Source organism: Branchiostoma lanceolatum, chromosome 5, assembly GCF_035083965.1.
Source record: "Branchiostoma lanceolatum isolate klBraLanc5 chromosome 5, klBraLanc5.hap2, whole genome shotgun sequence".
Classification (NCBI taxonomy): domain Eukaryota; kingdom Metazoa; phylum Chordata; class Leptocardii; order Amphioxiformes; family Branchiostomatidae; genus Branchiostoma; species Branchiostoma lanceolatum.
This window is the reverse complement of record NC_089726.1, coordinates 2,494,150-2,510,495: the sequence shown is the minus strand read 5'-3', so window position 1 is coordinate 2,510,495 and position 16,346 is coordinate 2,494,150. Positions and strand designations below refer to the sequence as shown.

At 40.7% G+C, this 16,346-nt stretch overlaps 1 protein-coding gene across 1 annotated transcript in view; it reads left to right on the top strand.

Annotated features, from left to right (window-relative positions):
- The window catches only part of LOC136434713 (FYVE, RhoGEF and PH domain-containing protein 2-like), a 39,873-nt gene that overhangs the window by 1,148 nt on the left and 22,379 nt on the right, over positions 1-16,346 (top strand). The window contains exons 3-16 of the mRNA XM_066427731.1: positions 1,768-1,887; positions 2,342-2,475; positions 3,066-3,225; positions 4,337-4,475; positions 10,474-10,679; positions 11,244-11,330; positions 12,959-13,035; positions 13,548-13,578; positions 14,043-14,120; positions 14,554-14,688; positions 15,091-15,240; positions 15,741-15,806; positions 15,977-16,040; positions 16,093-16,238. Of these exons, the coding sequence (XP_066283828.1) occupies positions 1,768-1,887; positions 2,342-2,475; positions 3,066-3,225; positions 4,337-4,475; positions 10,474-10,679; positions 11,244-11,330; positions 12,959-13,035; positions 13,548-13,578; positions 14,043-14,120; positions 14,554-14,688; positions 15,091-15,240; positions 15,741-15,806; positions 15,977-16,040; positions 16,093-16,238 (1,593 nt within the window). The remainder of the gene's footprint in view (positions 1-1,767; positions 1,888-2,341; positions 2,476-3,065; positions 3,226-4,336; positions 4,476-10,473; positions 10,680-11,243; positions 11,331-12,958; positions 13,036-13,547; positions 13,579-14,042; positions 14,121-14,553; positions 14,689-15,090; positions 15,241-15,740; positions 15,807-15,976; positions 16,041-16,092; positions 16,239-16,346) is intronic.

Sequence of the window (16,346 nt, the reverse complement as noted above, 5' to 3'; positions counted from 1 at the left end):
GTTTCCTGACGTTTTAAAAGGAGGAAAGTATCTTTCACAAACATTTGGAGAAAGAACTCAAATAGAAGTGCATTTCGTGCAGTCTTTTATACCTATTAAAAGTATTCACATTTTCTTGGTTGTTTTAAATCATTTCTTCTATCATCTTTTTTGTGTACCAGATTTCTTTCATTTCCTACAAAAGTTACAACAATGAATGCTAAAAGTCAACAGACAAAATGCAAAAGTCTTAAATTCAACGAATAGTGACAAGAACTTAACACTCAGACAGAAGTTACTCTTGCAGGTTTCCATTCATAAAGCATCTTGTTCTAAAACATCATTGCCACCCACCCATGCAAGATGCCACCCTGATGCTGCAAACTTCGTCATATTTTTCACTGCAGTTTCTTCACAAACTGCTAGATGGCACTATTATCACCGCACTTGACTCCATGCCTTTCAGAGGTCTCTGCTGCACAAGGACAGTCGCGTCGTGCGCAACAGGAGTTTCCAGCGCCAGTCGTGGCGCAGGCGGTCCTGTCGTAGAAAATCCAAAAAGCCGTCTCAAAAGGCATGTGTGTGTGAAATGTGGAGTCAAAGAAATCATGAATAATCAGAAAATTCCCAATGGTTCTGGTCATGAGAATAAGACCAATTGCACTTAAACTTGAACATCGAATCAGCATATAATTCAGTAGCAAGTAGTGTAATTATCATTGAATCGAAATGTCTTGTGTGAAGGAAATTCAAGTTTTTTAAACAGTTCTTTTAACAGATTAAAGTTGATCAATCGAAGAGTTACTTTTTGAAAATCAGGTTCAGTAATGTGATTCTACCTCATATACAGTACATGTATGAGTGTGTTCCTTGAGATCAGAATCAGTAGATCTTTAGATTTGCACAAATCGATTTATATCTAACTTAATTCTAAAGCCACTCCAAATGACAATCATTTTTATTCATTGAATGATTCTAAATTCTTGATTGTTTTCGTTTTGCAGATCAAATATTTTTGAGTTGGAATCAAATCATGCTCCTGCCGATCAGTGATCCCTCAAAATGTTGTGTGACCATCTTTCTTCCATGCTTGCTCTTGTCCCCAGTCCAAAGTTTCTCTGCCCTATATTATTCCACCACCGCAGCACTATGCCACACACTACATGCGAACTTGCTTTAATCTGTCATTTCATGCATTGTCCAGACCTCGTAAAACTATGCTTTTATCTTAGCTTTTATTTCTTATGACTGGGAAAAATGTCTGGTCGGCCACACCGATTCAATTTCTTGGTTCTTGGACTTACTTGCTGATCCTAAAATTGGATCGTGGAGAGCGAACAAAAGCTGAAAAGACTGGTACTCAGCCTAAAATTTCCTCCCATTTCACTACGTGTAGATCTGTTTTCATGATGTCCTTTTTCAATTTTACGTTTAGAATGTCTAAGAACACACCAGTTTATGGTTAACAGATTTTTTGGGTAAAATTTTAGCATGAGGACATCATTAAAACAGAAGGCTACATGTATGTAGGTTGAAAACTTGCACCTGACCCTGTTCACCCACTTACATGTACATGTAGACTGTGTGCACCAAGGTACAAACTTTCCTCTGAGATTCTGTTTTCATGTTGATTTTCCAATGTAGCATTTTTTTCAAAATTCCGTTAACCAAGAAATGAAATTGGTGTGGCCTAAGAACCAAGGAATTGGTGTGGCATCCAACATTTATGAAAAGCACAAGATGAAGACCAGTTTAAATTTTCTAAATGCTTTCCTCTTACCCTTACAGAGGCTGGTTGCAGCAGAACCAGAGGAAGAGGGACCTCCAAGGTCACCCATCCACAAGGTCGCGTACGAAATGTTGACCTCTGAGAGGTCGTATGTCGCGAAACTTCACCTGCTGGATCAGGTAAGAACTTCTTAGTAGACTATTATTTACTTTATTGAGGGAAATATAGGTTGAAGTAAATGATTAAAGAACTTAAAGAAAGATGAAGAACACAGCAGCTGAGCTTCTGATCAGCAACCATGATTTTTAGTCAGTGTTTCTTACATATATTGTACAGGTTCCAAATTAGATCTCTCCAAACAAGATGTGTATGTACATGATTGTATGACCAGCTTGAGATTTTGAGAATGTATTTACAATGGCCAATATCAGATCAATAGATAACTGATATATGATACCATTATATAGTAGTTTCTAATTACATCCCCTTTAACATGCACACCCCTGATTTGGGGACAATTGTGCACCTGTCCAAGGGAGCCGAAACTTGTCCCTATATAAATGGAGAAACTCATATAGGACGGGAATAAGTGAGAAGGACGTTAACTCTATAAAAACTTTTTATTCTTATCAGGTGTTCTGTAAGCAGCTGGAGGAAACAAACATCCCCGCCGACGTGGTCCGCGGGATTTTCTCCCACGTGAAGCCGATTTACCAGTTCCACCACGACTTCCTGCTGCCACAGCTCGAGGACAGGATGAAGGAATGGTCAGTACTGACGGATGAATACAATCTCTTAGTTCCTTATTAGAATATTTTGCAAGAATGGTCAGTAATTGCAGGCAACATCTTAGACAATCTCATAGACCTTTAGTAAGAGTGGTTGATTTGTTACTGTTAGTTACAGTACAGTCTTTAAGTCTGAATGAGTCTGTAATTTCCTAAAATGTGAAAAAGGTTGTGGTAATATGATGGCAACTACAATGTACATTTGATAGCATGTATTGCGAGGTAGATCTACGACATACCAATTATCCACTTTCATCGAATGCTTTGCACAACAGGGTACATGTAAATCAAATGAAAGATATTTTGTTTCTTTCCTAGCTATAGGTCAGGACTCACTATACATTTGCACTGTGTAAGAGATCACTTCTAGAGGGCCGTTAGTCATTTTTTAAAATTTCAGTTAACCTTTAAGTTAACTGGCTTAAGAGTTTTGGTTCGTGACAATAACCTGACATTATTTTATGCACTGATTCTCTATAGTATAAAACTGTAACTTAGTGTAAATCGGTTTATTTGAATTTCTGACTCTGCAAACCTTCAATCCTGCCACTTTGTTCTCCACTCCGCAGGGCTGAAGACAAGAACAAGAAGATCGGTGACCTGATGAAGAACTTCGCTCCGTTCCTGAAGCTGTACGGGGAGTACATCAAGAACTTTGACGTGTCCATGAACCTGGTCAACTCATGGATGGGGAAACCCAAGTTCGCCGCTGTGGTGGAGGACATACAGGTGGGTGGACTGGGTTTCTGTGATCAGATAGGTGGCCTTGTGGTTAGGGTTGTTGTAGGGTTTGAATCTGTAGCAGGCCCCAATGTTGCGCCCTTTGGAAAGGTACTAAAAGTCTTATTTTCTTACTTAGTCAGTGGCATCCTCTCGTGGGATGTAAAGCAGGAGGTCCCATGTTTTAGGAGTCAGAGCTCATTAGATAAAACCCGACACTAATCTCATCAAAAAAAGTAATTAATATAAGGATCAATCCTGTATAAGTGGATCAAACCTTACAGAGACTGTCCCCACTGTCTTAAGCCACCTGTATCTATAATTGCACAAAACTGGTTTGTTATGTGGCTAATACGCCTAAAGGCAGTCAACCCGTCATGCAAAGCAGAGACAGAAAAGAAATGTAGTCTCTATACAAAGAAGATCCAGTGAAGTTAAGTGAAATCTATATTTCTTTGTTATCTAGCCTTCATCACTGTAAGAATGATAAGGTTAGAGAGTACTTAAAGGAAAGAATGAGTGACAAATTGTACTGTCGAGCAAATTTCTTTAATGCTGGATCTGTGTACTAGTAATCGATAGAGACTAAGAGGTCATCATGCAAAAGATTATGTGTAGAGAGTCACGTACCTAAGACGTATATTGAAACCTACTACATGTATTATTATAATACATGTAGTAGGTTTCAATATGCTTATAGGCTAATTGCATGTTGACAACAATGTCGAAATACAAATGTAAGGTAAAACAAAAGGTATACATGAATACAAGATCATTCTAATTGCTATTCTACAGTAATATATGACTGGTTTCTATATCTACGGTACTAATGCGGGGTTTGATTTCTTCTCTGAAAGCAGTGGAAAATAAAAAGTCCCACACTTTCAATGATTAGTGGGTTGGAAGATTTTAAAAGGAATATGAGTTTCTGTGTATTTCTTAATTCAGAAAAGTTTTTGAAGATTTCGGATACTTTCGTGAATAATCTGTTTCTTTCGACTTCAAATTCGGGACATTCGCATATAAAATGTATTTCATTTCCCACTGCTTTCGTTGCACACTGTTTACATGTTCTGTCCTGGACCGGTAGCTTTGATATTATATTTCCCCCCCTCTACAGATGACAGAAGAGTGTGGTAACCTGACCCTGCAGCATCACATGCTGGAGCCGGTCCAGAGGGTTCCTCGCTACGAACTCCTCCTCAGGGACTACTTAAAGAAGCTGCCGGAAGACTCAGAGGACAGGCCAGACACAGAAAGTAAGTTTCTTTAAGATCAGATCTATAGCAAGTACCTTCACGCCTTCAGAGTGAGTGTTTCACAGTCGGAGTGCTAATCTTACAACTCAGGGCTCTGACTCTTTATGATTAGTGTGTCTAGTCTTAGTAAAAAAAATTGAACTTCAAGGCAGAAGTTGCTTGTATGATTGTATGTTTTACATGACAGACCACGTGGTCTTAAGCTACATGCTTACACAGAAGTTGCTTGCAATGAACACTGATCACGAAGATGCCCTACCATTCTGATAAAGCAACGAAAAAGATCAACAATCTTGAGAAAAAAAGGGACCACTCAGCATTTTCCACCAAGTTCTGCATATTTGTATTTCACCTTTTGCCATGTGCATGTATTCTTGATGCTCTAATACACATGTGCACATGTACATAGAAAACACACACAGAAAAAATGTGTGGACTGGTCTAAATATTTCATAATCTCACACAGAACAATTAAAAAAGCACTAAGTAACATTGTGGTTGAGCTCTACATTGATTACACACAATGTTCAATTTTATGTACTCAGTATGTACCATATAAAACTGTGTACTACTGTGTTAGTATGACAAAAAGGCCAAAATGCATGAAAATTACAAAGTAATTCTTAATATCCTTTTCAGCAGTCTGAGAGAATCAATTTTGTGTTTCTTCAAACCTGTGGTATAAAAGTTGAACATACAGAAGAACTGCACTAGGTTACTGTTTGGCCAAGTAATGGTTACTGGTTACAAAGAAGTAGAATATCCATCATTAACCTCAGTCTGATTAATATAGTATTAGGTATATGAACATGTAATGTTAAAGACTGGTAATACATTAAGTCTTAGGTAACATAAGGTTCTTAATATAAACCAACCAATTTCTCCATCTTTCTTTGGCAGTCCAGTCTCGGGAGACTATCTTTCACAAGTCATTCTTTGTCCCACCCTTTAATACATGTATGTATACAATCATGATAATCATAAAATCCCACATGATAATTTCAGACTGATGATATTAGTATATCTAGTTCAATACGGTACAAACAACTAAGATCTAATCATAGTCAAAATATATAATCCTGCGTAATACATAATTCTACATAATACATAATCCTGTATACTTTAAACTTATTCCATATTAATGATACATGTACCATACAAGCAACTAAATAGTCTCATTCAAGATATACAGAATATTAGTATGAACAGGGATTTCAGTGAGAATGATTTAAGTTACTGGACAGGTCAAATATTAGCGTCTTTGCCTTTTCATTTCATTCAGACAGGTAGTCATCTGGATCCATTACTGCATTTTTTTTCAGTATCGTTAGCAGCTGCTGTTACATGGCTATTTTCATACTTCTGAGACTGAGGATCATCTTTTACTGACTCATATTGCTCCTCATCCACGACTCCCTGTGGAGAATCAGAACCATGGACAGCTGCTGACCCATTCTGGTTATCAACTACATTACTGGGGGGAAGGGAATGAGTTATGACCTCATATTCTTCCTCATCCACGACTCCCTGTGGAGAATCAGCACCATGTGCAGCTGCTGACCCATCAGCCAGTGGACCCGACACATTTCTAGGTGTAAGCGATGGATGGATGACCTAATAATCATCCTCAAACATGCCAAGATTATCGCTGCCGCCTGTATCTGTATGTGGTTTTTGTGTCAGAGTAATGACATCATCATACTCCTCTTCGTCTGCCCCTGAGGCACTTTGCTTTGCCTGGTCATGACCACTGACTGTGACAGAAGCTGTAGGCCTTGTGTTGCTGAAAACAACTCTTTGATTCAAGCCTGTATGTCTTTTTTGAGAACTTTTGAATCTTCTCTTGAGCCAGATTGTGCAAATAATAAATATGGCAGTACCTGCAACTGCACCACAGACAGAGGCAATGAGAACATTGAGGGAGAAATTGTAAGCAGATACATGTACAACCAGTGTGGCAAATGTTGAACCAAAAAAATTTGCTACAATACAAACATACAGACCAGCATCTTCTTTGGTAACATCTGTTATGGTGATGGAACCATTGACATCCACAGTCACCCTCCCACCTGACTCAACAGTTGCATTCAGTCCAGATGGGAGAGTGACTGTGATCTCTGGTGTGGGGATTCCTGAAGCTTCACAGACCAAATGGAGAGTCCCCCCCTCTACCACTGTGTTATTGTCACTCCTCCCAAACCTCACTATTTTTGGTTCTTCACATTCTGATGTCAGATCTTCAAGACTGATATCTTGAAGCTTTTGCCCTTGGAAGTTATTATTATTATTACTTGGTCCTTCACATGTGATTTGGTTTTCAAATGGATGAGACCCATTTATCTTTTGCCTAAAGGGAACCATCCTACAGTCACACTGCCAGGGGTTGTTGTCAATGTTTACAGTAGAGATTGATGACAGTATTGCAAACATCTCTGCTTCTAGAACTGTAAGTCTGTTGTGCTGCAGCCTCAAGAAACTCAGTCGTTGTGTTAACAGGAAAGTTCCAGCCTGAATATCACTGATCTCATTACTGTATAAGTAAAGGTATTCCAAGTTTCCCAGCCCTGTAAACATGTCAGATCTGAGGGTTGTCAACTTGTTCTGATACAGGTACAACTTTATCAGTATTTGAACTAAAAGTTCCAGCCGGAATGTCACTGATCTCATTTTTGTGTAGGTAAAGGGTCTCCAAGTTTTCCAGCCCAGTGAACATGTCAGATCTGAGGTTTGTTAACTTGTTCTGATGCAGGGTCAAGGTTCTCAGTTGTGGTGTTAAATTGAAAGTTCCAGCCTGAATATCACTGATGTCATTATTGGACAGGTAAAGTTCCTCCAAGTTTCCAAGCCCTGTGAACATGTCAGATCTGAGGTTTGACAGGTGGTTCAATAGAAGATACAAATACATCAAATCTGACAAGTTATAGAATGTTTGGCTGTTGATTGTGGAAATATGATTGCTGCTTAGAGTTAGACGTGTCAAGCTCCCATACTGTGAGAAGTCAGACTGATTTAATGTTGTGATTAGATTATTCCACAAATCTAAGTGAGTGATGCCTGTCAGCAGGTTCTGAGGAACCCTGGTAGCAGCCAGAACTTCCAATGCTGCAGGCAGCTTCTGTTGATCCAAACACCTTCAGGATGACCAGAAGGGATACCAGCATCCCTGGCAGCTTTTTATCCATGGTATCTGTGCCCTGATACAGGAATATGGGAGAATGTTACAAAAAATTAATCAAGTATATGTAACATTATTATGCCAGGCCTTGGGGGTTGTAAAGAAACCTCTCCCTTGACTGACTCAGTTTTCTCTTTTGATATTAGTCTAACTTCAGTAGAATGATTTTGCAACCTGCTTTTTGTGCGAAAGTTGCAATTGTTGATAAACTAGGAAATAGATTTCAACTTTTGCCCTGGTATTAGATTGTAATAAACTATTTGTTCACCACTTATGATATCCTGCAGTTGTAGAGTTCCTCATTTTGCCAAAGTTCCAAAATGGGAGGGGTGGGGGGGGGGGTGAAAAATTTTGCATGCAACTGTTAGTGACAGTAGTAGTTAGACTTTGACACAACATACAACTTCATTGTAAAGTTTACAAGGATGTGATAGTCTACGACCACTGTGTTGTTATACAGAAAAATAACCTTACCTGTGAAGCTTTTTGAGAAGCAAGTTAGAATACCATAAAGCTGCATGTTATGATAAGTATTACATATAGGAGGAACAGCTGCCCAGAGCATGATTTATACATGGATACTCTACACCTGGCACAACAGTTCTTATAAAGAGAAGTTAGAGATCCTTTTATGACGTCTTGGTAAGAGAGGTCAAAGACTTTCTTTGAAGCTTGGGTACTTGCATCTTCTTTTCCATTGTCTTATGATTAAAAGGCTTGGTTGGCATCGGCTTTTAGCAGTCTAAGCCCATTGCTACTCACTATTATAATTCTTGGAATTCTATCCACTGTCAGGTGTTCCTGACAAGGAAATGAGCAGAAAAAAACCTTTTGGCTTAATTCTGTTATATTTCCTTCATATTTTCAGTCATCAGAGGCACCATTGGTCAAGTACACATTAGTTGTCACTTTGAAGTGTTAATTACGGCAGAAATATAACAAACTTTTGCAGAAAAACACAACATATTGTAACAATCTGGGGTCAATCCCAAATCTCACAATTCATTAGTTTGGACGATAAGGTTTCTTTACGAGCATAAGAGGCCCAAACACAAGACAAACTTAAGATGAAGACTCACCCAGAGACCTTTTCCTAAAGAAATGTAAAGTTGATCCTCCAGACTGAAGTGGCCTTTAGTTGGTTGGAAGAGGTATCTTAGAACAGTCTCCGAAGTCGCACCTGTGCCGTTGGTACCTGGCACGGCAAACCCTGTAACTGCGCAGTTTGTTTTGGCTTGCAAAGAAATGCCCCCCAAGGGTGCATACCTGGACTTCTCTGTTCGCATTGGTGAAGCTCAGGTATGTACAGTCATGTACATGTACATGGGAAGAGCTGAAAGTCATATATCTATGATCTTGACAGTTGGGGCGATAGTCAAAAATAATGCTGCATTTATTATGATTTGAGCTCACTAACTACTAAGTCTTGGTTAACTAAGACTTACTGTACATTGTATAATTACAGGCTTTATATTAGAGTAGTAAATAAAATGGAAGTCTTGTTTGATGTACGAATGAGGGAAAAACAACATACTCGAAATAATGACTGTTATAAACCATAAGGACGACTGCTAGCTACTTGTATGTAAATGACTCATTATTACATACATTTTTCTTATAAGATTTATGCAACTTTATGTGTGAATATATGATGTGAAAGACCACAGAAACGGAGCACAGAAACGGAGCACCGAGATGGGCACTGCCCTATATATTAGTACATGACTCTACCAGTCTCCACGGGTCACTGGGAAAATAGTAGAAATTGGCCAACTGTATGAAGGGAGTCGGCTATCTGAGATAGGGTCAAATATTGCTCCATGGCCAAAGTCCCCCGGCAAATGTTCTCTCCATAGCCGACGCGGTTAGTCTGGTAGAGACTAACCATCTGGTGTGGGAAGGACAAAATTTCCTCCAGAGGCCCTTGGAGTCTTGGTGCAACATTCCAACGAAGCGATGAAGAAGATCAACAAGTTCCAAATTTCTGGTGTGAAATCTTAAGTACAATCATTATGTAACTTTAACTAAGTAAGTTTTTTAACAAGTTTCTAGAATTCTGTTTCATCTTCAGAAGCCCTTGAGTTGACCTCTAAGGCAGCTCAACATTCCAACAAAGCGATGGAGAAGATCAAGAAATTCCACAAATTTCTGGTGTGAAATCTTTTAAGTACAATGTAACTTTAAGTTAGTGTTCTTCCAAGATGTACAGTAAGTTCTTGAATTAACAACTTTCTTCTGTTGCATCTCCAAAGGCAGCGCAACATTCCAACGAAGCCAGGAAGAAGATTGAGAAGTTCCACAAACTCCTGACATAGAATTTTAAGACATTTGTGTCAGAAGGTTTGCTCTGATGTTTACCAACTGTACACTCTTGTATCTCATCTTCAGAGGCCGTAGAGTTCCACAAACTCCTGGCACAACATGTGAAAGGATTTGTGTTAAAAGACCTTATTATTCACTTGTTTTAACCAACTCTTACATTTCTTCTCTAGAGGCCCTTGACTTGATCCCCAAGGCAGCACAACATTCCAATGAGGCAACGGAGAAGATTGAGAAGTTGCTGATGTAAAATCTTAACTGACTTGAAAGATTTAAATTGACTTGAAAGATTCAAATCTAAATCTAACTTGTATCTCATCTGTAGAAGCCCTTGAGTTGATCTCCAAGGCGGCGCAACATTCCAACGAGGCGATGAAAAAGATCGAGAAGTTCCACAAACTTCTGGAGTCAAACTCTTAATAACTTGACTGTGTTCTTGGAAGATTTGGTCAGTTCTTATTATTAAACAACATTCTAAGACTAAGTCTTATATTTCATCTCCAGAGGCCCTTGCGTTGATCTCCAAGGCGGCGCAACATTCCAACGAAGCAATGAAGAAAAACGAGAAGTTCCACAAGCTGCTGGAGATCCACGAACAGCTGAACGGGGAGGTGGACGTGGTCAGTCCCACGCGGGAGTTCCTGCTGGAGGGGAAGATCACCAAGATCGCCGCCAGGAGCGGGGAACACCAGGACAGATATCTCTTCCTGGTGAGTGAGCAAGTTTAATGCTTTATCTAGAACAAGCTTAATGCTTTTTCTAGCCTTTGCTAGTCTGAGAACAAGAATGATGCTTTCTTTGCAATTAGAGATACCTTCTAACAATGACCAGTGGGTACAGGGGTTAATCCAAGGAGGTTTCATATAACCTTGAAGTTCTTACATCTGGAGTTAATCTAAAGATGGTGCATGACCACTAGATAATTGCCGTGGCAGAAAACGGCAACAATGTGGCACTGCTACTACTAATTGGTTCAAGGCTTTGCTGGGTTAACAGTTTAGGGAGGGAAACTTGTACATGCTGTGAAATCACAGTGCTAGTCTAAAGGAAAACCTACTTGTAAGTATCAGTGCGGCACTGCACACCACTTTTGCAAGTGAGGTAATGATGCACTGGCAAGAAGATCATCTTAAAGATGTTTGATGAAGGATTTTGAAAGTAGACCAAATTTAGGAGCTCTGTAGCATCCGGGCAGATATGTCTCCCTGGTTTATATTATAATTTGTTTAATGTTGTATTTGATAATATCTTTAATTTAAAAATATTTTCCCCAGTTTAACGACATGCTGCTGTGCTGCTCGCCCAGCCTGGTGGGGAACAGGTTCAAGGTCAGGACACGCATGGACGTGGACGGCATGACGGTAGGGAACTCCTGATGGAGATGCCCAATATCTGTATCGCATATCCTGTATATGACCAGCTGGTATAAAAATGTAGTACAAAAGATGTACAGTCAAACCTGCCCAAGGCGACCACCCGGCGGACCGAGCAAAAACGGTCGCGATGGACAGGTGGTCGCCATGAAGAGGATTCCACTCACATGTTTCCAGGTCGAGGTTTTCAAATACAGTACGTAAATGGATGGAAAATTATGTCAATTTAGACAGCATGACCCCCACCAGGTTCAATTCTCATCGACAGAAAGATCCTACAAAAATTACGTTTTCAATTATCGTTGTAATAATTGTATACCGTTACATCGTGTACAAATTTTCGTCATAATATTTTGACTACAAACGCAGCGCCCTCCCGCATTCACATGTTACATTAAATAGTACACACACACACACACACACGCACATCATCGAACTTTTAAGTCGTAAGACAAATCCCTAGAAACACCTGCTGTACCCAGCCTTTTTTGGGGCGCCGACCGCTGGACAAAAGGGGCAAAAAGTTTTCGATCTGACAACTGAAGATGAAAACGGAACGGTGTGATTTCGTCGCGCCGGCGCGGCAAGCTCTGTGCGACCGCATCGAAAGGTAAGTCAGTGCAGCCAGAACGCACAGCGTCCAATTAAGGTTTGTTAGATTCATGGAAATAAAAAGAAAATAAGAATATCAATTTTCATCAATAACTAGAGTATTTGTAAATGTTCACATACAAACGCATCGTGTTTTAGAAAGGTCAGCGGTACGCCAAATCCGGGCCGTGCCAAATCCAAGATGGCGTCGGGACCTTGGAACAACATTTCTCGCCCGATGTTTTGCCCGCCGCGAAGTCATTTTTGGGCGGAATGTAGTAAGACACAGACACATTTTTATTGAAACTACAAGAAATAGATAGTAATTTCTGTGAAATCTGACTTTTTGGCGCCATGCACTACGTATTCGTTTTGAAAATTGAGTTTAAACCGAACTGAGTTTGCTGTAAACTATAAGATTACGAATAGGCACAACAACATCACAAACATTTGTCTTTACAATGTTTATAGGGGGAACGTTTTATCAAAACACTTCATGGAGGAATCGATGCTATAACATTGCTATTCTATATATTTTTGTCCTTATTTTTGTCCTTCAAAGTCTTGAAAACATTTCCGTGAAATCTGACAGCAAAATGATCCGATGTCACCACACACTTGAAAATTAGGCGGCCGCCATGGGCAGGGATTGTGCTCTGTGCGGTCCCAATTCGTGGCGGTCGCGGTCGCGTTGGACAGGTGGTCGCCTTGGGCAGGCAGCTTAATGCTTGTGCCTATGGGGAAATTTTTCGGGACCGACAAAAAGCGGTCGCCATGGCCAGGTGGTCGCGTTGAAAAGGTGGTCGCCTAGGCAGGTTTGACTGTATATAAGTACTGTGCTATATTTGTTGACACAAGCTCCACTCTGAACATGAAATACCATATTGAAAGTCTTATTGCATATCAGTTTTTTGTTTCATTTGGTTTCTTATCATGATTCCATTCTATTCTGGAACATATTGTTGTGCATTACTACATAGTCGAATCTGTCAGTGTGTTAAACTTTCCTCTGTTCCCCTCCACAGGTGAGTAAAGGTAACAACCCTGAAGAGGACACGTTTGTGGTGCAGGCCAGACAACGGGCTCTGGAGCTGTACGCAAGGTGAGGAAACAGTTTTTTTTTTTACATAGATTATATTCAATTTAAAAGTCCTCCCGCACCAGACGGTGCATAAGGCGGCGCCCGTGTCCGTTTTCGGCAGCCCTGGGCCACACAACTTTGTGCAATCACTACAGCAGGGGGCTAGTCCACTGGTAGTGGTGTGTGTTTAACTGTCATACTCTTTCCCAGATGCTGAGTGCTAAGCAGAGAAAGCAGCATGTACCATTTTTAGAGTCTTTGGTATGACCCTGCTGGGGTTCGAACTCATGACCTACCGTGTGCAACTTGCAAACACTCTACCCACTAGGCCATTGCACTCGTCTGGTATATTAATTATTGTTATCAACCCTAAATTGCAACTTTGGGTATCATGTCAATGATATGTTCCTACATGTATACATGTAGGCTAGGACAGTCATTGATATTGTTTTTTTAGTATCTACAGATTTTTCGAACTGAATAAAAGGAATGATTGTTGACTTACCACTGCTTGAATATTTTCTTTGTTACAGTACTCAAGAAGAAAGAGATGCATGGCACAAGGTAGGTAGAAAAAACTTGATATCATGGTGTTAGGCAGCTCTGACCAGCTGTTGACATTAACCTCATTCTATTACTGCCAGTCAATCTGAAAGACTAGTTAAACAGCACATTTCTTCGCATAACTTACTATAGGAGGTTATCAAATGTAGAATGTTACTTGACTTATGTGCACAGTAACTGGTGATGAACAATGCAGTTTATACAGAGAATTCAAACTCTACAGCTGGGTAAAAATTCGGAGATTTATTTCCGGATATTTTGAGTGACATCAATGATCACTTTTCTTCAGCGTCACTAAAGAAGAAGAAGAGTGATGAATGTCACTTGAAACATCCGGAAATAAATCTCCAAATTTTTATCCAGCTGTAGAGTTTGTTGTTTACCTGGATGTCTAACCTTCACATTGACAAACAATACACTCAGTGGTTTACGTCACAATTAAGTGGGCGGTTTTGTTGTTCCAGGTCATTCAGGATGTCATAGATGGTTTCCAGCTGATCAAAGGGCAGATCAAGAGAGAAGAGGACCAGAATTTACCAGAGGTACATACATGTATCTTTAACTATTCATTGGAGATAAATTGGATCATAAACTTTTTTGTAGATTTCATACCCCCCTCCCCCTGTACATTTCAGTACAGTGCAGTACAAAGTGGTCTCAATCCAGTTTTCCACTGGCCGTGACAGAGAAGACAGACAGTGTATAATTGTACAGTATTTACAGGTTCATTGTACCGGGGACATTCCTATAAGCTCTTTTCGACAAGCACAGTGAACAGTGGACCACGGCTTAACGTCCCATCATAAGGACTGCGACCCTTTCCGGTAGTGTGCATGTCAGGTGAGCAACACGGCCGTGATCGAATTCACGGCTTCTAGTTCCAGAGGCAGGGCCACTAACCACTGGACTACACACGCTACACAATCATTGCAGTAGTACTCAAAATACACCACCTTCTGTGCCCTCCCGCTGCAGGAGGTTAGTGCGAGTGAGTTGGGGAAGAGAGCGCCGCAGTGGATCAAGGACAACGAGGTCACGATGTGCATGAGGTGTTCCCAGGCCTTCAACGCACTCAAGAGGAGAAGGCACCACTGTAGGGCCTGCGGATGGGTGAGACATCTTCTTTTTCATCTTTATGACACACCCATCATAATCATTATGGTTATTTTATGGTACCTTAAAGTTTGTAAGTAAATCATCATCATCCATTGGTTTCTGCATCACATTGCCCCAAACCATGTAGCTCTCTCCTTGTATCATATTTGTGTATGAAAGAGTATTTATGGTAGGATTGGTCAGTTGGATCAATCACAGGGAATTTCTCTGAGGGATTTAGTGACCCTTGACCTCCAATATAGTAGGAGGGGTAGGACTGGCATAAAGATTTGCAGTGGTTTTTAAGTTTGCGGTGAAATACTACGAAAACTGCGAAGTTCAACATGAAACCACCGCAAACAGTACTATCATGTTATACCTACCCCTGACCGATATTTCCTGGTGACCTTGTTACAGGTTGTGTGCAGTAGATGTTCTAACCACAGAGCGAAGCTGGAGTACAGTGGGAAGACTGAGAGAGTTTGTAAACACTGTCTGTTCATCCTGAAGAGGGTTAGACCGCCCAGTGTGGAAGAGGAGAAGGAGAAATCGAAAGGTGTTCTGGAGGTGAGGGAAATTTTGTAACCGTCTAAATAAATAGAATATCTATGGAAAATGCTACTGTCATTGTGCATGGTAACACTTATAATCAAGTAACTGCCAAGACATAGTGAAGTTTGGAAACAGTCAGACTTTTCAGACAGCATCTGCTGTCTTTCGTCAGTGACTAAAGGAGTATCTCGATTTACCAGCCTTTAAATCAAACCTCAGAATCGATATGTTAATGAGATGAAGACGATCTGTCTATTACTTCATTGACACTACAGTCATTGTAGTGTTCTCACAGCTTTTTGTCTAAAATGATGAGATGTCGGGTTACCTGCACATGCTGGACCGGCAGTGAGAGTGAGTGAGTGAATGAATGAATGACTATTGAATGTTCCTCCAGCTCCACGCAGCGGAGGCAGGTGGTGAGATGTCGGGTTATCTGCACATGTTGGACCGTGACATGAGTGAATGAGAGAGAGTGAATGAATGAATGAATGACTATTGAACTTTTCCCCCAGCTCCACGCAGCGGAGGCAGGCGGTGAGATGTCGGGTTATCTGCACATGTTGGACCGTGACATGAGTGAATGAGAGAGAGTGAATGAATGAATGAATGACTATTGAACTTTTCCCCCAGCTCCACGCAGCGGAGGCAGGTGGTGAGATGTCGGGTTATCTGCACATGTTGGACCGTGACATGAGTGAATGAGAGAGAGTGAATGAATGAATGAATGACTATTGAACTTTTCCCCCAGCTCCACGCAGCGGAGGCAGGCGGTGAGATGTCGGGTTACCTGCACATGTTGGACCTTGACAGGAGTGACTGAGTGAGTGAGTGAATGAATGAATGAATGAATGAATGACTATTGAATGTTCCCCCAGCTCCACGCAGCGGAGGCAGGTGGTGAGATGTCAGGTTACCTGCACATGTTGGACCGGGACAGGAGACGGTGGAACAGACACTGGTTCGCCCTGTCCGCAGACGGGATGGTTCTGTACGTGTATAAGGCACACCAGGTAGGCACTCACCCATTACTAAACTAGTGCTACATACCTAATCGAAACATAAGGACCTGGTACAGGTACAGGTACAGAGGTTTAGGTACAGGTCTGGACCTGTACCTG